General features: G+C 40.2%; 2 protein-coding genes across 2 annotated transcripts in view; both read right to left on the reverse strand.

The window, feature by feature from the left end:
• Positions 1-9,019: 9,019 nt before the first annotated feature.
• LOC107595907 (endothelin-2-like) lies at positions 9,020-12,192 on the reverse strand. Its single transcript, XM_016286498.1, has 5 exons — positions 11,707-12,192; positions 10,968-11,121; positions 10,645-10,758; positions 9,579-9,671; positions 9,020-9,472 (listed from the first exon to the last, which is right to left on the reverse strand). The coding sequence occupies exons 1-5, from the start codon at positions 11,903-11,905 to the stop codon at positions 9,385-9,387; spliced, it is 648 nt and encodes a 215-aa protein (XP_016141984.1). The 5' UTR covers positions 11,906-12,192; the 3' UTR covers positions 9,020-9,384.
• Positions 12,193-23,795: 11,603 nt separating this feature from the next.
• hivep3a (HIVEP zinc finger 3a) overlaps positions 23,796-26,517 on the reverse strand; it is a 20,821-nt gene continuing 18,099 nt past the window's right edge. Inside the window, exon 6 of the mRNA XM_016286485.1 lies at positions 23,796-24,677. Coding sequence (XP_016141971.1) covers positions 24,105-24,677 — 573 coding nt within the window. The 3' untranslated portion in view covers positions 23,796-24,104. The remainder of the gene's footprint in view (positions 24,678-26,517) is intronic.

The raw sequence follows: 26,517 nt of genomic DNA on the forward strand, positions 1-26,517 counted from the left end.
GACAGCCTCCATAGCCGTGACAGGACAGGCAGAGAATTCACAGACAGCCTCCATAGCCGTGACAGGACAGGCAGAGAATTCACAGACAGCCTCCATAGCCGTGACAGGACAGGCAGAGAATTCACAGACAGCCTCCATAGCCGTGACAGGACAGGCAGAGAATTCACAGACAGCCTCCATAGCCGTGACAGGACAGGCAGAGAATTCACAGACAGCCTCCATAGCCGTGACAGGACAGGCTGAGAGTTCACACTCTGCCTGTCCTGTCACTGTTATGGAGGCTGTCTGTGAATTCTCTGCCTGTCCTGTCACGGCTATGGAGGTCATCTGTGATCGCTCTGCCTGTCCTGTCACGGCTATGGAGGTCGTCTGTGAATTCTCTGCCTGTCCTGTCACGGCTATGGAGGCCGTCTGTGAACTCTCAGCCTGTCCTGTCACGGCTATGGAGGCCATCTGTGAACTCTTGCCTTGCTCTGAATCGGACGATGAGGCCATCTCCGAACTCCCGTCCTGTTCTGAATCAGCCATGGAGGTTGATTGTGAACTGTCTGTCCGTCTTGATGCTGCTAATGAGTCTGATTTTGAATGGAGGCCGTGTGTGATCACTCTGCCTGTCCTGTCACGGCTATGGAGGCCGTGTGTGATCACTCTGCCTGTCCTGTCACGGCTATGGAGGCCGTCTGTGAACTCTCAGCCTGTCCTGTCACGGCTATGGAGGCCGTCTGTGAACTCTCAGCCTGTCCTGTCACGGCTATGGAGGCCGTCTGTGAACTCTCAGCCTGTCCTGTCACGGCTATGGAGGCCATCTGTGAACTCTTGCCTTGCTCTGAATCGGACGATGAGGCCATCTCCGAACTCCCGTCCTGTTCTGAATCAGCCATGGAGGTTGATTGTGAACTGTCTGTCCGTCTTGATGCTGCTAATGAGTCTGATTTTGAACTCTCTGTCTTGCCAGTTTCTGTCAATCAGTCTGATCATGAACTTTTAGTCTGTCCAGGATCAACCCATGAATCAGTTTTTGAATAATCTGTCTGTTCCATTTCCCTCAATGAGCCTGAGGTGGAATTACCTGTCTGTTCCGATCCCATCAACAATTCTGATCTAGTACTATCTGCCTGCCCATTATCAGTCCATAAGTTGTTTGTCAGTTCAGTTCCAGCCAGTGCTCTTGGTTTTGAACAGTCTGTTCATCCTATCTCAGCCAATACATCCAGTTTTGAACTGTCAGCCCATTTTGTTTCAAGTTTTTCCAAATGTGTTTGTTGAACCGTCTGCCTTGCCAGTCCAAGTCTGTGAGCCCGTTTATGAACTGTCTGACTGTCCAGTTTCAGTCTGCGAGACTGTATTTGAACTGTCTGCCTGTCCAGTTTCAGGCAGTAAGCCTGTTTGTAAACTGTCTGCCTGTCCAGTTTCAGTCAGTGAGCCCGTTCAGCTGTCACCAGGGAAAATATTGATGGTGTTCCCTGCCTCGGCCCTTAGGGCCATAAAAGCTCTTGCTCTGTCTGTCTTGTGTGTCTCAGTGTTCCCTAGGTCCCAGTCCCTTCCATGGTCTTCTGTCCCGCCGTGGTGGTCTTCTGCTCCGCCGTGGTGGACTGCTACTCCGTCTTCTCCGCCATTGTGGTCTTCTGCTCCGTCTGCTCTGCCCTGGTGGGCTTCTGCTCCGTCTGCTCCGCCCTGGTGGACTTCTGCTCCGTCTGCTCTGCCCTGGTGGGTTTCTGCTCTGTCTGCTCTGCCCTGGTGGGCTTCTGCTCCATCTGCTCCGCTGTGGAGGTCTTCTGCTCCACCCTGGTGGGCTCCTGCTGCGTCTGCTCTGCCCTGGATTCCTGCTCTGCCGGTTCCATCCTGGTTCTTTGCTTCGCCCTGGCTTCCTGCTTTGCCGGTTCCGCCTGGGTGCCCTGCTCTGCCGGCTCTGCTTCAGTCCCCGGTCTCTCCACTTCCACGTGGACCTTGCCCTCCATCCCTCCCCCTGTTCCGCCCCCGCTCCACCACCCTCCTAGATTATACTGAGATAGGCGAGTCTGTAGGCTGCTCCTTGGGGGGGGGGGGCTATGTCACGAATCCTGTCCATGAACTTCCGTCTGCTTGCCACCAGATGTCGCCCTCCCATTATAGTGACTCTCACATCACACAGACTGTTACACATTACCCTGGACCACATTTCCCATGCTCCATTGCACTAATCACAAGCTCATCTGAAACCAATCACACACAGCTGCTACCAATAACACACACTATACAAATCAGTCTCACACCACCATTCAACGCTGAGTATTGTTCTGCTTTTATCACTCTCCTAGTGATAGCTGCTTTACGGAGCCATTCCGAGTTTTCTGAGTGGAAGTCTAGTTTATTCCTGTTTATTTCCTTAGCCATTCATGTCTGTATGATCTCTGCCTGCCCTGAAGTATATCGCCTGTCTTGGATTACCCCTCTCGTCTCGACCTGTTCGGATACTGTTTACCCCTCGCCCGGACCATCGCCTGTGTTTCGGATTACTCTTCAGTCTTGCCCTCTATATACCTCTCTGCCATTGTCTGACTCTTGCCTGTGTTGACCATGTCTTTAAATAAAGCCTTGCAGATGGATCCGCACGTCTCTCGTCTCGTCAGCTCCGTAACAGAATACTCGGACGCACAAGGATCCAGCAGCTGTTCAAGTGGACATTGGTCAGGCATGGAAACAGCAATAATATTATTAGCCCTTAAACAAGGCCCACGATCGTTAGAGAATCATATTCGAGAATTTTTAGCCATCGCTCACCATTCTAATTTACCTATCATTATTTTGATTGAGTTATTTAATTTACTAGTATCTAAGCAATAGCATTCAGTAATGATTCATCTAGATAGTTAAATTCGCTGAGACGAATTGAAGATTGAGAAACATAGAAAAAGAAGAAAAAGAAGGAAGAGAAATGGAAAAGTACTGCGTACTCTGCGTATAGGGAGCGGCAATTCAGTTATATCTCTGCAGTTGTGGTCTTGACCAGTCTTGAAATAAAATCCCATGTCCTTTTAGTCGAGACCGAGACAAGACCAAGACCTTTAAAAAACCAAGACCGGTCTCGATTGCTACAACATTCAACCTAAGACCAGGTAAACAACATTACATACCATACAGTGATGCAGCCGGTCAGAATGCTCTATATGGTGCAACGGTAGAAGTTTGACATGAGGTCAGAGGAGATGCCAAACCTCTTCAGCCTCCGCAGGAAGTCGAGACGCTGATGGGCTGTTCTCATCATGGTGTCTGAGTAGAGGTTCCAGGAAAGATGTAGACACCTATGAACTTATAGCTCCTGACTCTCTCTTCTTCCACCCCATTGTTTTGAATGGGGATGTGACCACCTCTCTGTTACTTCCTGTAGTCCACAATCATCTCAATGGTCTTGCTGATGTTTAGAAAGAGATCATTGTCAGCACACCATTCTGAGAGTGCACAGACCTCATCTCTGTATGATGTCTCGTCACCATTGGTGATGAGTCCTAGGATGGTTGCATTGTCAGCAAATAAATAGTGAGTACCAGAGAGGGCTGAGTACACATCCCTGTGGGGCACCAGTGCTGAGTGTGAGCGAGGAGGATGTGTGTCTGGCAATTCTGACCACCTGAGGTCTGCCAGTCAGAAAGTCCATGATCAAGTTACCTAAGTCTCAGATTCTTTAGTTTTGGCTGCAAATTTGGAAGGGATTATGGTGTTGAATGCAGAGCTGTAATCAATAAACAGCATCCGCACATAGGTGTCTCTTCCCACTAGGTGTTTCAGGGCAGAGTGAAGGCATCATCACTGGATCTGTCAGACCGTTAAGCAAACTAGAAAGGGTGCAGGGTGTCAGGTAGAGAGGAGCAGATATGGGATTCGACTAGACACTCAAAGCACTTCATGATGACTGATGTCAGTGCAAAAGGGCGGTCGTCATTCAGACAGGAGAGGCTTTCGACCGTGGAAAGATGTCAATACGTATCACTTTAGGCTATCTGCTGTACGTGTGCCACAACACAGGAGTGACCGTGATCTGCATCTTGAGCTGTTCTTCTCAAATATGTCTCAAGTCAGGACATGATAGAGTCTGGGAACTGCAAACTTGTTCTGGGGTTTTAAGAGAGCAGACAGCTGAATGTTGAGCTCTGGTTCAAAACAGGATCCTTCTAAGATACACGTCTTTTGGCCGTGGCAGCATTGCATGTCTCTAGGGTTGCAAAAAGGTGGAAAATTTCCAGGATATTTTTGGGAATATTCCAGGGATTTTTGGAAAGTTTCGGGAAATTTACTGGAAGTTTTCCACCCCTTTGCAACCCTACATGTATCCTTCACAGAGAACGCAATCCCACAATGCACTGCAGCAAACTCATCGAAAAAAAGTCATGCAAGTTTGTCATTTATGCATTTGGTGGACACTTTTATGAGTCAAAATTTGCTGTCGGGTATTCATGGAATGACTGTTTTAAAAAGTGATTTTTCATTATTATTCGCAAAAGGATATGCATTTTCATGGGTTTAAATAAAAGATTTTTGTTATGAGAGACAAAAAACAACAACTCTGTGAATCAAAACCATTATTTTTGCTTGATTATCAACTTGATTTTTTAAAGTTATGAATTTGCTACAGCTGAATGTGTCTCAAAATATAATGTGCACAATACATGGTGGTATTTACAAGATGCAGAGGTCCAGGGAGTACATGCCTTTCCTGGAAATCCCACACTACTGGATGTTTTGACTACTTCATCGTTTTCTGAGAAGGAGAAAATGGCAGCATGACTGTCTGTCAAAGATCGTAATGTACCTAATACATAACGCATGGGAGTATACATTTGTTATTCACTCGCTGAAATTCACAGGGGATTTTTATCAAATGCGGATCACGATCTTCTGTTGTTTTAAAGATTAAGGCGATAACCGAAGTTTGATAAAAAGATGATCCATTTTCACATGATTTGTTACATTTAATTAACCCCCAACACAAACCCTCTATTGGCATTAAAAAGCTACTTCATGTACTTCAAATCCTTTCTTCAAGGATCACAGCTTGCAAACGTTGCATTGATTGGTGGAATAATTACTAGTTATCAAACTATTACATTTTTATTGCTTTGTGTTTATGAAACCTTGTCAGATATACTGTAACCGTTTTATAAAAGCAAAAAGAGACAACATATCATTTCAAATACCACATCCATTGGGTGAGCAGAGCTTCACGAGACACACGTTACGTAATCTCACACGTCATTTCTCCTGAACTCAGATGTCCTGTCACACACATATGTTTATGTCATAATGGAGAATTCATACATTCATTCATAAAACATGAGCAAACAGAAAAGATTCAACTTCCTTCAAATGAACTGGTGCTAACCTGCAGACATACATGCACCTGCATCCACTGCTAATGGCCTGAACAGCACAGAAAAAAATCTTAGAGAGCACTAAGGAAAAGATTCAAACAAAGCACACAGTGTTATGGCAACCACAACAATTTAATCATAATCAGTTTCCGTCCCAGCCGCATTAGTTCCTCTCACCGAGTGTTTTCCCACTGTTTTTCCATTTTTCCCAAGTAGTTCGATAACTGTGCATCTGAAGGAATGTGCAGACGGCATCCTGTTTTTTCTTGCACTTAGTCAGCTGTTTACTCTCGAAGAGCTGTGTGAGCAGGTGCTTTCATCTCTGCTGAAGAAGGAAAGACAGATGAAGGGAGGAAAGTTTGTTTCAGTCTAGATATTGTGGCCTCGTTGCACATAATGGTGTAAAATACTTATGTTTGTTGTATTGAAATATCATCTAGATATATCACTCCTGTTGCTGAAGACATGTTTGTAATTACACTTAAACATTTGGTGTAGAAACAGTTTTCACTTAGAGATAGTGAGTTTCACAAATTAATTACAAAGAAATAGCAAGTAACACATTTAATTAAATATTAAACGTTTACATTTTTGAATGTAGAAACACTAAAATAGCTTTTTTCTGGTAAAACATGCTCCATTAATAATTGTTTTATGTACAAGTTCATATATATATATATATGTATATGTATATATATAATTATAAAATAGTATAATTTCACATTATAAAAATTTATGAAAGTACATAAAAATATAAAAAATAAGAAAACATATTAACACAATTAATCATGCCCTGAAATTGTGTAAATAGGGATTCCATCCATTCATAGTTCATTTGAAAAGAGTAATGTAGTTATAATGTTGTAATAACTTTTTTCAGCAATTCATGTAATTGATCTCATTTAATCAATTGATGGCTCTATAAGTTACTCCTTAGTAACCCATAGTAATTATATAAGGTAACACTTAACCCACATAATGAGGCTCCTGCGTAATTGTCGCGTGCACCGCATTTTATACTGCCTCTGGAGCTCGTTGGTATTTGCATGCGATTCGCATACTTTACATACACACAATTGGCCTGTCAATTGGACTGGCGGGAGCCAATAGGATTTCAGGAAAGGTTGGAAGGGAAGGAGTAGTAGCATGCTAATCATGCTAGCAACATACTAATAACTTGCTAATCATGCTAGCAACATGCTAGTTACTTGTTAATCATGCTAGCAACATACGAATCATGCTAGCAACATGTTAATCATGCTTGCAACAATGCTAGCAACTTACGAATCATGCTAGCAACATGCTAGAAGCATGCTAATAATGCTACCAACATGCTAATCTTGCTGACAACATGCTAGTTACTTGTTAATCATGCTAACAACATGCTAGTTACTTGTTAATCATGATAACAACATGCTAGTAGCATGCTAATCATGCTAGCAACATGCTAGTAGCATGCTATTCATGCTAGCAACATGCTAATCATGCTTGCAACATGCTGGCAGCTTACGAATCATGCTAGCAACATGCTAGTAGCATGCTAATAATGCTAGCAACATGCTAATCATGCTGGCAACATGCTAGTTACTTGTTAATAATGCTAGCAACATGCTAGTAGCATGCTAATCATGCTAGCAACATGCTAGTTACTTGCTAATCATGATAACATCCTTCTAGTAGCATGCTAGTCATGCTAGCAACATGCTAGTTACTTGTTAATCGTGCTAGCAACATGCTAGTATCATGCTAATCATGCTTGAAACTTACTAATCATGTTAGCAACATGCTAGTTACTTGCTAATCATGTTATCAACATGTAAGTTAATGGATAATCATGCTAGCAACATGCTAATCATGCCAGCCATAAGCTAGTAACAGGCCAATCGTGTTAAAAACATGCTAATCATGCTAAAAACATGTTATCAACATCTATCTAATCTATCTACATTTTCAAACTTCAGGCTTTTACAACTGCTTTACACTTTCAGGCTAGGCTTTCTCAAGCCAACCTGAAGTTTGTCTCCTGCATATAGGACACCTGAAATGTTCCTCAGAATTTCAAAACCAGGCGTGTTGAGTAAACATTTGGGCAGCTGGAATGGGCTGGTAGACAAAGAGACGGCACATCTTAACAAGATAAAATACCATCCCAGACGACTGTCAAACACTGCTTAAAAAAGAAATAGCACAAATGTTTCGGCCTCACCTACAGCTAACCTCTCTGCTGACTTTTAAGAAAAGTATGTTGTGCACCTGTTGGGATGCACATGTGGAATTCACCGTCTCTACATGAACATTTATCAACGAGATCTTAAAGCATGAAATATGACGTTGGCTGAGCAATAACATATCTATGTATGCAGAATTGTGATTTTGTGATTTTGCTGACATTAATAATAACACATATTTTTTACACACCCCAGAAAACACTTAATAGAGCACACAGAGCCTTCATATTCGAAAGTGTATTGCTCATACATTTACAGCCCACACAGTGGATCAAACAAATTATGCATTCGTCATTGCTCATTATGGGATTGAGTTAGATTTGGTTTTGTTGTTGGTTTGTAAAGTCTAATGTACTGCTGATTTATAATGCTGAGGAGTTTAATGTTTAACAAGAAGTGTAATGTGATATTTATTTTACTCATCTGAACATGATTGAGTCAACGGCCATGTAAGACCAAAAACTGTTAAGTAATTCAACAAAGACTTCTTTGGTATTCGGTAGTATATTATTTGTTTATTAATAGATACAATAATACAAAAATAGATTTCATTAAATAAATTAAATTAACAAACTGACCGCTGGACGTTAGCAAGTCGAGATTAAACATTCAAGTATCTGTGAGTAACCAATAGTCCTTTTCTTCACAGGAAGAAAACAAGAACAGGTACAGCATAATTAAATGCATATATGACAATAGTCCAAACTCTGGATGTATAATTAAGTAGTCATGAACAGATTGCACTTAACTGAGGCAGTATTGGGAACTCTACTTATATCACTACAGTGTTTCTATAATGGAGCCGGCAGACAATAGCAGCCCGTTTGTACTTTAGGAGAACAATAACAGCATTTTCTGGCAAGCTTTGAGCTGCTGAAACCTGCTGGTATCCGAACAATAAAAACACTCCACTGAAAGTATGCAATAAATACTTCCGGCTTCACTGGAGGAAAAATGGAGGGAAGGTAGAGTCACAAAAAAGAAAACAGATAAACATTCCTCATGTCTAGAACTTTTTTTCCTTTTCAGTTTTTTTTTAACATTTAGACAATTTCTTGAGCATGCTGATCATAGAAAGCATCGGACACATTCATTTCCAAATAAAAGTTAAATAAATAAATAAATAAATAATCCTGGTATCCGAACAATAAAAACACTCCACTGAAAGTATGCAATAAATACTTCCGGCTTCACTGGAGGAAAAATGGAGGGAAGGTAGAGTCACAAAAAAGAAAACAGATAAACATTCCTCATGTCTAGAACTTTTTTTCCTTTTCAGTTTTTTTTTAACATTTAGACAATTTCTTGAGCATGCTGATCATAGAAAGCATCGGACACATTCATTTCCAAATAAAAGTTAAATAAATAAATAAATAAATAAATAATAAAATGAAGCTCTGATACAGAGAAAACCTAATAAATAAAATATTAATAAAATATTCCGTGTCAATAATAGAGATTATACAGTATTTAAAGTCTTTCAGGCAGAGGGTAAAGGGGGTCTATTTTTATTTTCTCTCATCTTTTCCACTCTAACCTGCATGTCTTCTCAGATGGTAATATTAAACTATGTTTACAGTACTTCTTCTGTTTTTGGAAATATCACCATTTCACTGGTGCAGGAGGTGAACTGTTCTTCTTTTCACCACCTAAATCATCTTTTACTCTGGCGCACAGACGCTTCTGCTCCTCTTGAACTGATGTAACTGAGGCTTTGTTCTTCAGCACTTCAGCTCTGTCTGTCTCACGAGGCACATCCCCTTCATCCAGGACTGGGTTTGTTCAGGCGCTCCGTCACCTCATCTCTCTCTCTAACTGATCAAGAGATTCCTGAGTCTGGATTTCTTCTTGGTTGAAGCCGATCGTGAGGCTGTCACGAGGTTTTCTTCAACCACCTTCCTGCAAATGAAAATTACACATTGTTTAGCCTCAAAGCTGGATATTTTATGTTCGTTGAAGCAAAAGCATGTGCTGAATGTGCTTATGTTGATAGAAAATGATTTACCTGAGAGATGACAGTAGGTAGTCGCTAGTTTTGTCCATGTGATATGGCTGCTCATCAAATTGGGTCACAATCTCCATATCTGGATTTTCCAAACTGCAAAGAAAATGTGAGAATAAGGTTATATACCGAATTCACTAGTTAACAATTTGGGCATTCAAATGTGTCCAACCTTTGACTGGGAAAAAAATAAAATAAAAAAAATGAAATGAAATGAAAAATAAAATAAAAAATAATAATAAATAAAAATATATTTAAAAAAAATATATATATATATTATAAAGAAAAAAAAAGAAAATTAAATAAAAAAATGTAAATAAAAATAATAAAACTAAATAAAATTAAATAAAAAGTAAAATAAAATAAAATAAAATTGGTATTCAATCTACTTTATTCAGTGACTTGCTTGTGAAAACCAAGGGCAAACAAATCGAAATGTCTTTCCCACATAAAAAAACAGATGAATACAAGGGCTAATGCTGTCCTTGAACAACCACAGGAATCTTCAGATAATATTAAACTTGTCCAAAAATAGTTGTCCTTTGATTTGGTGACCTGCATGACTCATAACTACTTTAGTCATTAAGAAGGTTTCTCATTCACTCCCTTATTTGATAAAAAGTAAAATAAAATAAAATAAAATTGGTATTCAATCTACTTTATTCAGTGACTTGCTCGTGAAAACCAAGGGCAAACAAATCGAAATGTCTTTCCCACATAAAAAAAACAGATGAATACAAGGGCTAATGCTGTCCTTGAACAACCACAGGAATCTTCAGATAATATTAAACTTGTCCAAAAATAGTTGTCCTTTGATTTGGTGACCTGCATGACTCATAACTACTTTAGTCATTAAGAAGGTTTCTCATTCACTCCCTTATTTGCCTTTTTATCTCAGAGAAGAGGATGCATATCAGAGCTTGGTAAACCCCCCCCCCATACACACAAGCTGCCCTGATCTCCGCAGGTCACACATGGCTGCCTACGGCATCCGCGACAGACGAAAGGACACGTATCTGTCTGATTTCATCTTCAGGGTGGAGCCGGAAGCTGCAGAGTCTGCGCTCACCTGCTGTGACAGAAACTGGAGCAGGTCCGGTCGGCTGGATTGGCGCATTCACAGCGGCCCGTGGAGCGCCGGCGACGGGACAGAGGGCTTCCCAGACCGAAAGGAGCGATCTTACTGTAATGAGACGAGAAGGAGAGGGTTAACAGAGAATTATCAAGTGGTCAAATGCAATCAGGGTGTTATAAATGCATATGTTTGGGGTCTACAGTTGGTTAAGATGACATGTCATGGATCTAGATTTTTTTTAGAATCAGAATTCGGATAAAACTGGACGTCCTTTTGAATTCCCTACATTCACCCTACATAATCTTAGACGCACTCACTTCGGTGTGTTGACCCAGATGATGTCCAAATGGCAGAAATAGACGCACTCGTTGTCTGACCAGCTGCTACAGGAGCAGCGTTTGGTACGGACCCGTTTGAGAGCAGGTGGATTGCTAGATGCTTCAGACTGTTCGGATAGTGGATATCCAATCCCTGGAAAACACAGAAGCTATGATTAAAGCTATTCGCAAAATGTTCATTTGGCAACCTAAAATGAAGCAGCATCCAAATTTACAAGTTTTATATGACCTGTATACATTAGGTCACACCACCAAAAGTTATTTTTACTAATCCAACTGCACAAATTCCCTTTTTAAAATAGTGTGTTTGGTATTAATCTGATGAATACACAAACACTACAGATACAGTACTCGGTCATAACTCCATATAGATATGACACTGAGTAATATCTGCTGAACTTATCTGTAAAGATAATAAGGCATAGTGATTTTCTTTGTGTGTTAAGCAGATATCCATCAGTGGGGTCATAAAGTACAAGAGAATATGAAGTCTTATAGGACAATATAATCATTATATGTGGACTGATTGTTAAAAAAATATGAGAAGCAAAATTTCCATTTGGGTTCCGTAAAACCTCATTGCTGTTAAGCTAAAACATCTGCGTTTTATAATAAATCTAATATGCTATATGAAGTTTCTCTCATAAATAATAATTGTGTCAAGCCACAGAGAACACACATGCTGCGGAAAACGAAGTCAAAGGTAAACGTGTCTTACCTTGCTGCAGCACACACAGTGTAACAGTGATAAAGACAGCGTTCCGCAGTGAGGAAGCCATTCTCAGGAGTTTAACACGCTTGAGTGGTGATGTACAGTTAGTATCTGCAGTCCACCGAGCTCGACAGAGAGACTGACAGGTGCTTGTGTTCAACTCAACCTGCCCGCCTTCATTTATCCTCCCGAAAGTTCTGCCCATCGGTGTGACGCAACACTGCCTATCCCACACGGTCCAGACATTCCTGTCTCCTGATTGGCTGCAGGTTGGAATGAGGTGGAGGGAAGAATGAAAGAAAGGTAGGGAGCAGCCGCTGATGTCAGTGACTCCCTCTGGACAAGTCAGAGTCGCAGAAACAGGAAACTTTTTTTCCGCAGGGGAGTCCGTGTGCTGTCATCGTCACAGGAGATAGTGTTTAATGGCATGTTTTGCATGAGTTCAGCGATACATTCCACATTAGTGCAGAAGCCCCCGGAGGAAAAAGCAGACTGATAGAGTGATAGTGCATGTGCAGGATATCCAGTTAAGTTCAGGACCGCAGATTGTGGATATGGCATGGGTGCTGCAATGATTTAGCAATGATACAAAGCTGAAAAATATGTCAGTGCGACATTTCGCAGAAGTAGCACACATCAAACTAATAAGAAAGCTATTCTGTAAGAGATCAGGAGACGTACTGTATGAGATACTTAGTGGATCACGGTAAACGGTATATATACACACATTGTAAATTATATATTATGCGTATTATAAATAAGAAGATATAAGTTTGGGGTTGGTAAGATTTGTTAGTAGTCTCTTCTGCTCACCAAGGGTGCATTTATTTGAACAAAATACCATAAAAAAAGTAATGTGAAGTTTAAAATTTCTATTTTTATATATATTTTAAAATATAATAAATTGATTCCTGTGATCAAAGCTGTATTTTCAGCATCATTACTCCAGTCTTCAGTGTCACATGATCCTTCAGAAATCAGTATACTATGCTGATTTGCTTTATATATACATATATATTTGATATATATAGTTTACTAGGCGGTCTGATTCTCACTAGTAACTAAATATATTAACTATGACATTTAACCTTAATGAATTCCTCCTAATTTGCTGCTGGTATGGTCATGCAGAATAAGGCATTAATATGTGCTTTATTATGTACTAATAAACAGCCAATATAGTAATATGCATGCTAATAAGCAACTCGTTAATAGTGAGAACCGGTCCCTAAACTAAAGTCTTACCAAATCAGATCAGATTTATGTCTGAGCAATAATATTTATCTTCTCGATATTGTTTTAACATATTGTATAATGAGATAACATTCACAAGATATGCAAATAAAACAAGAAACCCCCTCAATGGAGAAAATGACAGCTTCATCTGTCTGTCATTAATCATATCAGCACACTCCTGTTTAACAAATGTCACTGATTCAAATATGCAAAATATTGTGACCTGGAGGAAGGCATTTTATTACACGCTGGAAATGTACACTAGTGTGTTACAGCTGGAAAATAACCTCTCGCCTTAGCTGCTGTTCCAGCTCTATTGCATGCTCTTAATATCTGCATTTTCCCATAGTATGACTAAATAAAATAAATAAATGTGCCGTGATGACAGATAGGACCTGATCATTTTTCAAATAGAACAGAACATTATTTATTTATTTAATTTAATTTATTTATTTGTTTATTTATTTATTTATTCATGATAGTTAAAATGCATGGATATGCATTGAAAATAATAAACCAAGCAAAGCATGACACTGCATATTTTTATGAATAATATTCAGAAAAAATAAATTATTTATTAAATTTATACTTTTTTCCCCCCCTTCTATGAACTGGAAAAATATTAAACATTCAAACGTCTCTGCAGGGGGGACAGGAAATGCCAGAGTGATGTCACAGTCCACCAAACGACGGCACCTCACAGATTGTTTGTCCGGCTGAGGTCAAAAACATAAAACAGTAACTAAAGTAAATGTTTTTAAGTCTTACATCATGGACAGATGATCAAAACGTTACATGTCAATTTTATTAACTAAGAGCCAATAAGAATTAGATTAATTGTTGAATGTCATTTATAAAATGATTTAACCTGAGACATATCATTGTGCTTTATAATAAGTTAATGATTGCTCAGGTCACCCGTGCTCCACCTCAGACTCGGTCTCTCTGTTTTTCTGTCTCAGTCACAATCTAACAATGTGGCCTTATCCACTTCCTCTTCCACTCAGTGTGGTGGCTCGCTGGAAGAATGTGGCACTGCGCTGACAAACACAAAACAACTGAAAGCGCCAGTGGAATTCCTCCGGAAGCTCTCAGGAATGTGCTGCTCCACTGCACTTTGACACCTTACATGCTCCATTAGACTTTCCTGACCAAAGCTGGTCACGGAGAGAGAGCGGGGGGGGGGAAGAGAGAGAGAGAGTGGGGGGGGAAGAGAGAGAGAAAATAGAGAGAGAGAGAGAGAGAGAGAAGAGAGAGAGGGAGAAGAAGAGAGAGAGAGGGGGGATAGAGAGAGAGAAGGAGAAGAAAGAGAGAGAGAGAGAGAGAGAGAGAGGAGAGAAGAAGAGAGAGAGGGGGGATAGAGAGAGAGAGGAAGAGGAAAGAGAGAGAGAGAGAGAGAGAGAGAGAGAGAGAGAGAGAGAGAGAGAGAGAGAGAGAGAGAGAGAGAGAGAGAGAGAGAGAGAGAGAGAGAGAGAGAGAGAGAGAGAGAGAGAGAGAGAGAGAGAGAGAGAGAGAGAGAGAGAGAGAGAGAGAGAGAGAGAGAGAGAGAGAGAGAGAGAGAGAGAGAGAGAGAGAGAGAGAGAGAGAGAGAGAGAGAGAGAGAGAGAGAGAGAGAGAGAGAGAGAGAGAGAGAGAGAGAGAGAGAGAGAGAGAGAGAGAGAGAGAGAGAGAGAGAGAGAGAGAGAGAGAGAGAGAGAGAGAGAGAGAGAGAGAGAGAGGAGAGAGAGGGGGGGAGAAGAGAGAGAGAGAGAGAGGGAGAAGAAGAGAGAGAGGGGATAGAGAGAGAGAGAAGGAGAGAGAGGGGGGAGAAGAGAGAGAGAGAGAAGAGAGAGAGAGAAAGAGAGAGAGAAAGAGAAGAAGAGAGAGAGAGAGAGAAGAGAGAGAGAGGAGAGAGAGAGGGGGGGAGAAGAGAGAGAGAGAGAGAATAGAGAGAGGGGGAGAACAACAAAGATGACATGCAAAATTTGTTAAAGATGCTACAGGAATAATGATGTCATTGTTGAAAGTTAGCTTCTGAATTGGGACGCATGATATTCCAGTAGACCCATAATAAGACAACACACATCAGTGACATATTAAAGAGATGGTTCAGCCTTGTATGGCAATACAAAATTGTATGAAGATATTTTGAAGACATTTTTTTTTTAAGTCAATGAAGCCCAGTGGAGTTATTTTGGACAGCAATGACTTTCATGGAATGGACAAAAAGACTAAATATCTTCTTTTGTGTTCCACGTAAGAAAGAACGTCAGGTTTGGAGCAACATGAGGGTGAATCATTTTCATTTCCAGAATTTTTATTTTTGGCTTGAACTACTTTCTTTTGTGAAAAAGAAGAGCAAAGTGTATTAGATGTGCACTTTTAGTGCACTTCAAATCATACAAGTATTTTTCTTTTTAGAAACTGTACCTGCAGATAATATAATATTAGTGAAATAAAAGACCACTTAAGTGACCTTCTCGTCTGCGCTTCCGCATTTGTCACTTCTCACCGGAGCTTACGCAACGTCCCACGCCATCCGCTGGAACGCCACACTCTCGTGAACGTGCGTACGACAGTTAGCGGAAGCTAAAGATTACTGTTAATAAAGTTTTAAATATGGACATTTTCTTACACAAATTAATTAAATTACATATAAAGATGTGCACAAGTCTAACTTCATTTTATTTACTGCATAAGTTTAAACGGTAAGACATTTTCATTTAACTGCAATTAACATTAACACAGTGTTTAAAAACATTAAAGGGATAGTTCACCCAAAAATGAAAATTCTGTCATTAATTACTCACCCTCATGTTGTTTCAAACCCGTAAGACCTTTGTTCATCTTCGGAACACAAATTAAGATATTTTTGATGGAATCTGAGAGCTGTCTGACCCTGCATAGACAGCAACGCAACTGAAATGTTCCCAGGCCCAGAAACGTAGCAAGGAGATCTGTAAAATAATCCATGTGACATCAGTGGTTCAACCGCAATTATACGAAGCTACGAGAATACGGAAAAGAAAAAAAATAAATAATGACTTTATTCAGCAATTTGTCTCCTCCGCATCACCCTAGCGCCATTTTGGAGAGTATCCGCCGGACGTAAACAGCGTATGCTGTTTTGTGTCATCTGTGTCACGCCGGATCTGTTTACTACGTGGTTGTGATTTGATCTGAACGGAAACAGCGTATCCGTGTGACGCAGCTGACACAGAAAAGCATACGCTGTTTACTTCCAGCTGATATTCTCCAAAATGGCACCAGGGTGATGCGGAGGAGACGAATTGTTGAATAAAGTCGTTTTTTTTCTTCTTTTGCACACAAAAAGTATTCTCGTAGCTTCGTATAATTGCGGATGAACCACTGATGTCACATGGATTATTTTACAGATCTCCTTGCTACATTTCTGGACTTGGGAACATTTCAGTTGCGATGCTGTCTATGCAGAGTCAGACAGCTCTCAGATTCCATCAAAAATATCTTAATTTGTGTTCCGAAGATGAGCGAAGGTCTTACAGGTTTGAAACGACATGAGGCTATAATGACAGAATTTTTCATTTTTGGGTGAACTATCCCTTTAAGTATATTATTTTGATGTATATTATTTCCGTAAGTACTTTTTTTAATAGTGTACTTCTTTTTCACAAGGGATTCCTCTGCAAATCCCTTTTTATAGAAGTGCAAAAATGACTTTCCCCAATTTCCTAATCTTTTATTTTCTTGAAGAAAACATGAGTGATATTTTCCTGAGCAAAATGTGGTGTTGTGGAGGGCTTCTGAGGTGTTGTATGTGGTTGCTAGAGCGTTGCTAATGCAGTAGGTGGTGGTTTGGGTGTAACCGTGCAGGACGAACGTATTGTAATACTTTTGGTCAAATCACTAACCCTCTATATGTGAGTAATATTGATGCTTATCTGATGATTATACCTCATTCTGCCATTAAACATGACACTGTTCAAAGTGTTTTGGAACACACCCTTACAGCAAAATGCATCACAGGTTATCAGCAGCTATAATGTCTTTGATTTTTTTTTATGCCCCCTGTGACAGAGGTGTTTGAGGAATTCCAAACAATGAAAAATGGATTCACTTTCTTGGAATGTTGCAAGAAATTATTCAGTTTTTAGCAGATATCTAAGAAGGGCAATGAAGGTAGCTAGATGATAGGACACACACACACACACACACACACACACACACAGAGACACACACACTCACACACACTCTCTCACACACACACACACACACACAGACACAGACACACACACACACACACACACACACACACACAGAGAGACACACACACTCACACACACTCTCTCACACACACACACACACACACAGACACAGACACACACACACACACACACACACACACACACAGAGAGACACACACACTCACACACACTCTCTCACACACACACACACACACACAGACACAGACACACACACACACACACACACACACACACACAGACAAGTCCAGTTCCGTTTCCTGTGCATTCCTCCTGCGTGAGCTATGGCCTGCATCTCAGTTAAGAACGTAAACAACGTTTGAGGATCTGCGTCTGGAACTCAGGCATATGGGGGCTTTACTGATAAACCCTCACTGTCTTATTAAAACACCTGCATATTCTAAATAAACATCAGTAAACATATGCCAATACTGACACCTAGCCAAACCTGTGACAAATAGTTGCTGTGGATTCCGGCGGTTCATTTTGGCGCCAGTCGAGTTTCTCTAATAAGACGCCCTGTGTGTCAAAGCGTGGGAATGCACTGAGCGTTGAGTTTATTTATTATTATTTATATATTTTATTTATTTATTTATTATTTTGAATGAATGAGAGAGAGAGAGATTTACTTAAATTCTGTAAGATTTTTTTTATATATATCGTTAAGAAAATAATAACGAATGTTATTATGTTGCACAACCATAAACCTAAATGGTGGAATGTAGGCCAATATATTTACATTATACAGCCTATTTAATACACACACACACACACGTTTACTTAGCTATCTAATTGGGGACATTACATAGACTTCTATTGTTTTTATATACAGCTATACACATTTTAACTGAACCCCACCCCCTACCCCTCACAGAAAACTTTCTGCATTTTTACAATTTCATAAAAACTTTTACTTTATTTATGTTTTATGTTTACTTTATTTTTATTCCAGTTTTACAAATGAGGACGTCCCCCAAATGGAGGTTTTTGGCGATTTTGTCAGGTTTTGCTCACTTTTGGGTAAAAATGTGTCCACAAAATATGGTTAAGTAGGTACACACACACACACACACACACACACACGAATGGGTATATATATTTTCATGTAACTTGTCTATTTCAGCGCGTTTACAGCGACATCTAGTGACAGACTGAGATGCATTCATTAATTCAGAATTCACAGTAACTTTTAAAAATGGATTTTATGAATCAGTGAAAACAGTAAAGAAATGTGTTGTTATTAATGAAGTAAAAAGCCTGATAGTCTGATATAAATATCGGGAGGCTTTGTCAATAGTCATGTCGTCACCCTGAAACCTTTTCCAGCATTGTTTATATATACTGTACATAAATGAATAGTATGACCTCGTTAGCCTCTGCTGGAAGATAATGATGTTTAACAAGAACAGATGTCCTCTCCTTTAAACACCAAAGCCATTCGCTGACTTTACAGAGGTACTCCTGATCTGAAATTATAGAAAATCACCATAACATTTGCAATTATGAATGCTATTAGAAACATGAAGGTGCTAATCCATACATTGATAATGTATTTGCATATAATCTGAGATACAGTTATGACAGACCACATGAGCATTCTGTGCATAGTTTATCGATTAAAATAAACATAGCTAAAGCAACAACATACTCTTGAAACCATCTTTTAATGTAAATTCATGTTACTCTTATATTTCGGATAATACTTTGTCCTGTCTGAAGATTACAGACGAGATCTCTGTCTATCTGAATACAGCACAACGGGAGGAACACCATACTGACATCTTCCCAGATCTAAATAATCAACACAAGAACAACTGAACCATCAACCAGAGCTGTTCATCTTCTGGGTTTGACCACATTCTAGCCTATTTACTGGAAATGCATGAGCGTTTAAAATGCTGGCCAAAAATATTCTACCGACCATCACATAGCCTATAACAAAGAAAAAATATGCTGCAATGCCATAGAATATAGTATAAATGCATATAAAAACATACATTTGTACAGTGGGATTTCTATTCAGATTTACAGTAGGATATAGATATATTTTCTTGATGATGAGTGTAAAACTCCTTAGTTAAATGGTTCCATGCTGTAACATAATAAAATGTGAAAATGAGAGTTGGACTTATTGGCACCTTAATTACATTATTTTATTGTATGTCATAAAATGTATTCATTTTACACCACATATCACACACACACACAAATGCGCATGTGTGTTAGGTGTGCGTAAAACGTAGACGGCAGAAAAGAAAATATACATAGATCAGGAACATAATGTATCTACATAACTAGGTTGTAACAGAGCAAAAATTATTCAGCAAAGCTTAGTACAATGACTTGAATCATGTTCTGAGACATTTTCTCTGGTACCCAAAATCTGACCCATAAAAGGATAGTTGACCCAAAAATGAAAGCTCTGTCATCATTTACTGCACGCTCACGTCCAAAACGGCATGTTAGACAAAATAAATACAGCTCGTGTCCTCTATTTCAAGTCTCCTAAAACCATGCAATGGTCACAAATTGCATTTCTTTCAATATTTTATGCTTCCTGAGCTGCACTTATAATGTTAGCATAATGTTTACACCAAAACTATCATAATTTAGAAATAAAAGGCTATTTTCTACTTTGATTTTAACCCTATGATTGAAACACTATCTGAAGGGTTGTGTCTCTTAAGACTTCACTGTAAACACCCACTGCTATGATTGGGTAACAACTTTGCATATGAAATAAGTATTACGTATGAAACTCTTTTGAAAACGTATACTACATTTTTACTATCGCAGCTGCTATGGTTAACTAATTGTGAAAAGTGTTGATTGTAGCATTAGATCTACAGCTGGCACTGGAGGTGATCAGCGTCATGTCTGTTGAGCACACGAATGCAATGATCTTACCAATGCAACTTTACTTCTGCACTCTCTCTGTCACACTTCATGGACATTTGTGTTTGTTTTCATTTTCATCCCTCGTATTCTTTGACCTAGTTTCTTTCTCCCCTTGATTGTGTCATCATGTTCAGGTGTTTCGTGTAAATTATCCTCGTTTACAGAGGGTGGGTGGGGGTGTGTGTGTGTGTGTGTGTGTGTGTGTGTGTGTGTGTGTGAGTGAGAGTGTGCGCGCGCGCTGTTACCCTGCTGTGGATTACCCTTCTGTGAAGTATTAAAGTTTATTGTATCTTCCTCGTTTACGTGCTTCTCTCCCGCACCACACCATGACAGAAGACCGGCCCTTACGAAAGTTAAGCGGCGTGTTCCCCTGCATTTAGTTTTTTCGCTTTGGTCAGATTTTGTTTTGTTAATTATGATTGATCCTGCCGTCTTCCTCCTCCTGCTGGAGCAGAGGAGCCTTTCCCTCGAGGATCATACAAAACTATTCGTGGAAATCACCAACCTTACCCACTACCCAGACTACTGCCTCTGCACTTTCTGCAAGACCAGCCTGAACGACGAGTGCAGTGCGCGGTTGTCTGGAGATGGTCCTCGGGGGAATTTCGCCACCTTTGTGGAGTGGGTGCTGGTGTCCTGTGAACCGCCTCTGACTGTGGACATCGCGGACAACACCAGCCCCACTCCGGACCCAGAGCCCAGCCCACCATCTCCCCGCTGCGCGGAGCCAAAGCCTGAGCCCACCGCTGACGGAGAGCCAGAGCCCGCCACGATCGACGAGCCATTGCCATTGACAGCGACAGAGCTGAGGATCGCCGTGGAACCAGAGCCCGCAACGTCATACCAGGTGCGAGAGCCAGCAACAGAGCTCGCCACAGTGGAGAGTGTCTTGAACAGCGAGAGTGCAGAGGGAAGCTCCGCCCACTGCATCATGGCTGAGAGTGAGCAGCGCTCTATGGACTGTTATGGGGACATATATGCAGACATGCCCCCTCTTCTCCTGCCTTCATATGAACTCTCTGCCTGCCCTGAATCATTTGTCTGCCCTGAATTATTTGCCTGCCCAGAATGATCTATGTGCCCTGAACAATCCGCCAATCTTAAAACGACCATGGATGTCATTCCCCTGTCAACCGCACTCCCAGTATTGGGAGTCGCAATGTGGTGTGTGTGGGCACCATCCCTAAAGAGACTGTCGCTCATAAATTCCCACCCACCCTCCCTTTCCTGCCTCTTCCTGTCATTCCTGCCGCTTCAGCGCCACCACCGCTGGCTCCTGTCACCCCCTCTGCTCACCTTCAGCCCACCATCTGTGCGCTGGATTCGCCGTGGGTCTGACACTCTCCATTGGCGTCGTGGCTGGAGGATCCCTTGTCTCCGCCTCCAGCCTCTGAGTCCTGGACTCCGCCTCGGCCCTTCGACACAGCGGTTCCACCATGGCTCCTAGCTCCCTCCTCTCCGCCTTGGCCCTCCAGATCCTCAGTGTCGCCTTGGCTCATTGGCTCTCCGGCTCCTCCACCACCTGCTCCATGCCGTCGGTCAGCCCCCTGGAGTCGTTAGCCCTTCCTCCACCATGGCTTCTCCCTCCGTCGGCTCCACCATGGGCCGCCATCATAGCTGTGGCCTGGGTCCCGCCTGGCTCCTCCTCCTACTCCAGTTCCCTCTTGTTGTCACCCTGGCTCCTCCCTCCGTCATCACCACCCTGGACTCTGTTTATCGTCCTCCTCCCGGTCATCCGGCAACCTCTTGAACAACCTTTTGTCTGTACCAATCTTTTGCCATCACTCCGTCTCCTTCCTTCTCTACGAAATGTCACACTTCATGGACTTTTGTGTTTGTTTTCATTTTCATCCCTCGTATTCTTTGACCTAGTTTCTGACTCCCCTTGATTGTGTCATCATGTTCAGGTGTTTCATGTCAATTATCCTCATTTACGTTCCCCATATAAGTTGCAGTCTGTTCAGTGTTTGGTTGTCCGGTCTCGTCTATGGAATACGTCTGAATTACCCTGGTGGGTGGGTGTGTGTTTATACCCTGCTGTGGATTACCCTTCTGTGAAGTATTAAAGACTGTTTATTGTATCTTCCTCGTTTACGTGCTTCTTTCCCGCACCACACTGTGACACTCTCATCATAACTAACATAGTGAACACATGAAGTAAACGAGATTCACTGCGAAGTGTAGACAGCGACACTGATTATGACTGGAGTTTTGGTGAGAGTGCAGAAACGAAGTGATTGACAGCTCTAGTGATTATAAGGAGTATATAACTTACTTTTTTTTTTCTTGCTTTCTAATTGAATCACAATTTAAATAACAGACATTTTTTCATGCAGGAACAGTGTGAAGTTGACCATTCGGTCACTGGCTTGATAAGCCAGTGACCAAGCATCCTCTTTTTCCCAGGCATTATCCTTGCCATGGTTTGGCTTTGTTTTCCTAATGTTTTCATATTTGCTAAAGGTAAGGACTGAAAAGTAGTGGCCAATAGCGTGCAGGCATTGTACATAATCAACCTATCAGGCAATGAGAGAAGGCAGGAGCGAAAGACGGTCAAAGCAATGCAAATATGTGTAAATGTAATCTATGAGAACAGCACACCCTCAGAAAAAAAGGTACAAAAGCTGTCACTGGGACAGTAACCTCTCAAAAGTTACACCTTTGTACCTTATTTACCCCCAAAAGGTGCATTTTAATACCTTAAAGGTATACATTTGTCCCTAAAGTGTACATATTAGTACATAAATGGGGTACCGCCCCAGAGATAGTTTTTGTACCTTTTCTTTCTGAGACTGTAGAGAGCACATCAACACAAAAACAAAGCCAAAACCCAGACATTTTAGGAAAATGAAGAAATCCCAACCAGGACAAATCCGTAGAAAAGGCTTAATTCACTAACACATAAACAGCATTTAACACTCTTACATTTTGTGGCATTACTGTTAGGTTCATATCTTTCTGTAAATGCTGTTTGCAAGCCTGGAAAAACTATAATCCTGTTTTATTATTTCTCCTGCCTGTGGGCGGGCCAAAGAATCAAAGATCTAGAAGTTTGCATTGAACTGTGCTGATGTTTTCATGTCAATTAAGTCATAAAAACCCGGGCGGAGTGGTTTTGGCAGCTTAATAAATAAAAGCTGTTTTTGGACTCATAATGAGATTTTGACTTCTGAAACTTACAGGAAGTTTTTATGACCTCTTATATGTCAAAATTTGGTTTCTTGATTCATGACCTCTTGAAGTCGTTATTCAGTGAAAATCTTTACTTTCGATGCAGCTCTCAAATATCATTAGAATATCTTCAAATATAGTGCAATGAAATGTCTTACATGTTGGACAACAGGTTCAGAACTTAACTTTTCAAGTAAGGGGCAATACTTGCCTTCTGGAAATGATATCCATGTGCATATTAACTTTGTAATAATTTTTCTAATTACCCAATTAAATGTATCTGTTTTGTCTTTTGTGCCAAATGTTCGAAGAAATGTCTGGCTACGCAGGCAAAATAAGCTTAAGAACCATTTATGAATTAGTTTATTGCTGTTTACGCATTAGAAAATCAAGACTCCTAGTACTGCACTTTGTTGTTTATGATCAGAGTATTCGGCAAGTTGATTCAGTCAGTGAATGCAAACACTGAACAAAACTCTGGCATTTTCAGCGGTGACTAATCTAAACGTCTCCGATTGGCCATTGCACTCATAAGCTCAACAGAAACGTGTGATTGGTTATGAGGCTCTAAGAAATCGGACACAATATGAGCAGATCTAAACATAATGCCAAAAACAACACTTTTCATTCATTTACAGCCATAATATATTTAGTTTATTTGTGCAGGGGCAGTTTTTGCCCCCTTATCTTGAATTTGGGGGCATTTGTGTTCATTCGGCTGCATTTTGCCTCAATACCCAGTTCATTTCCGATCATGTTGACCACAAGCTTATTGTGCGTAAAGAGCAAAACTGAACATTGTGCCTAACATGCAGATTTGTAATGACACACGTGGGCATAAATAATGACAACATTTTAATTTTTGGCCGAACTTTTCCTTCAACACTTAGCATCCATGGATGTTCTTGAAGCGTCTACCGGCTGAGCTTTCTTGGGACTTGGAGAATGCTTTCTGTTGTTTCTTTGAGAGATACTCTTCCAGGTGGTCATGGGAACACTGGGAAGCGCCCTCTTTTTTGATATGAGCTCTGCCTGAACCACTGCCCGGATCTGCTCCTTGTCTTCATCGGAGGAAGCGTCGCTCTTAGAGCTCATCTCCACCGCAGGCTCCGTGAACACTATCAGCTGATTTCTGCGATGAGGAACTTCACCTGCAGGACTCCCATCGGCCCCTTTCTTCTTCGTCAGCATGGTGACTGTCATCTGGGCCACGCTGTGGTTGAGAGATGCGTTTCGGAGCAGCATATTGGAGCGTGGCTGCACCATCTGGATGCCGCCGATGGGAATGGTGAGGCTGAGGCTGGGAATCATCACCTGGGGCTGCGAGTGCAGGGGCAGGTGGCTTAACACGCGCTGGCCTTCCCTGGGCTGCATGTTCCTGGAGAGACGCCCGTGTGCCGGAGGCCAAGACTGTGTCATGCTGCTCCGTCTCTGAGGACTGTGTGTTTTCTCCTTTGGAAGGAGCCAGAAAGACATTTTTTTAGTGAAATCACCAAGAGGTCAGTTGTATATTGTAGAGTGAGCACTAGTGCAGTCATCTTTATTCTAGGCAAAGGACGTTATTTCTAAACTGTGTGGTAAGTCTTGTTTTGCGGCTACAGCTAAAGATAGTCCTGGTTCATCCCAAATCTGTATTTCATACAGTAGATTGTAAACAGATGTGTATGTATTTGAGTTCAGCCGTCATTTCATGGGTTAGTATCTAAGGTTTTGGCTTTAACTGGATGTAGAGACTGGCGGCCTGGCGGCCTGGCTTCTATTTCTAATAAAGGTGTGACACTAAAATAACACACGGTGTGCTTTTGGAATCAGGATATTTGTTTTGGATGTTAATCTTGGATATATTTGTCTGTCTTGTTTTCAGACTAATTACATTTTGTGCGCTAATAAAAGCCATCTTTCTATAAGTGGACTTAAACTCAGACAAAGAAAGAAGCATCTACATATTTAGTTATCAAAATTAGAAACCCACAGTTTACTCACTGCTGACACATGGGTGAATGGTTGTTAAAAGAGATGGTAAGGGGTTACATGGTTCAGTCTAAGAAGCTACTGTAAATATATAAATGTTGAACTTATCTTTTCTGTTCATCCCCATAATTCTGTGGCATGTTTCTTAAAATAATGATCTGATCTTTCTGACATCAAATAAAGTCTCTTGGATCACACGGTTCAAAACTCTGTTGTTACTGCTAACTAAAACTATTATTAAAATCAATTTTGCTAATTGAAATAAAGTTATAATGTTAGGTGACGTTAGATGAAAAACAGTAAACAAATATACAATTCGGAATGCTGCCTTAAATGAAATAAATATGTTCATGTTAAATTACTACAATTACAAAAACTAAAATGGAAATAAAATCAATTAATGATACTAAAAGAACTAAAGATATTAAAAGGGAAACTGAAAATATAAAAATACAAATTCTAAATAAATAATAACAAAAAATTACTCAAATAAATAATACTGGTTATAAATAACACGTATATATAACATACATATATATATATATATATATATATATATACTGTATATACACACACCACACTTTGAACTAAATTTATCAGTTTTTCTCACATTACATTTATGGTTTGGTGCAAATTTTCAATTTTTATTTAATATTAATCTTTTCCCAAAGAAAAAAAAATGTTAATACAAAGTAAAAGGATCATTTATTATATGGACAATATATCAATATATTTTCTTTAGACTTCAGCCAAAATGTTACTTAATGTAGGTCAATAAAATACATTTTTTAAGAATAATTTTATAATATGCTATAATATAAAAAGTAGAATTTTCACGTCAGATAAAACTAAAAACATTTTGATAGAGAACATTTAATTTAGTTGAATAACTGTAAATAAGACAATTTAAAAAGACCTTAATGCTTACTGTAATGTCTTCTTAAAATATGCATCACATTTCCTGCTAAAATGTGATGTACTAAAATAATAATAATAATCAAACCATTTGTGTTTTGCACATCAACACTGGTGTCAAGCAAAAATACTATTTAAACAAAACTGTTTATTTATTTTTTTCTATGGGGAGTGTTATTTTCTTTTACACAAACTGAACAAAACAGGTTTAAACTGGAAACCACTATTTCAGATTAGACCAATATAAGAATAAACGTTAAATAAATGATATGGTCGTTTCACTTTTATATGTGCTGGTTTAAAGAGATACATTTCTCATTCAGTCTTTTATCAGTGTTTCATTATGGTTAGTTGGCACAGAAACCATAAATATGGCAGAAAAAAAAAAATTAAAAAAAAAAAAAAA

Source organism: Sinocyclocheilus grahami, unplaced genomic scaffold (assembly GCF_001515645.1).
Source record: "Sinocyclocheilus grahami isolate Dianchi unplaced genomic scaffold, SAMN03320097.WGS_v1.1 scaffold210.1, whole genome shotgun sequence".
Classification (NCBI taxonomy): Eukaryota; Metazoa; Chordata; class Actinopteri; order Cypriniformes; family Cyprinidae; genus Sinocyclocheilus; species Sinocyclocheilus grahami.

Coding starts and splice junctions, on each gene's coding strand:
- LOC107595907 (XM_016286498.1), bottom strand. CDS start 11,905: ATGGGCAGAACTTTCGGGAGGATAAATGAAGGCGGGCAGGTTGAGTTG. Junction 11,122..11,706: donor ACTGTGTGTGCTGCAGCAAG/GTAAGACACGTT, acceptor TGTGTTTTCCAG/GGATTGGATATCCACTATCC. Junction 9,473..9,578: donor TACCTACTGTCATCTCTCAG/GTAAATCATTTT, acceptor TTTCATTTGCAG/GAAGGTGGTTGAAGAAAACC.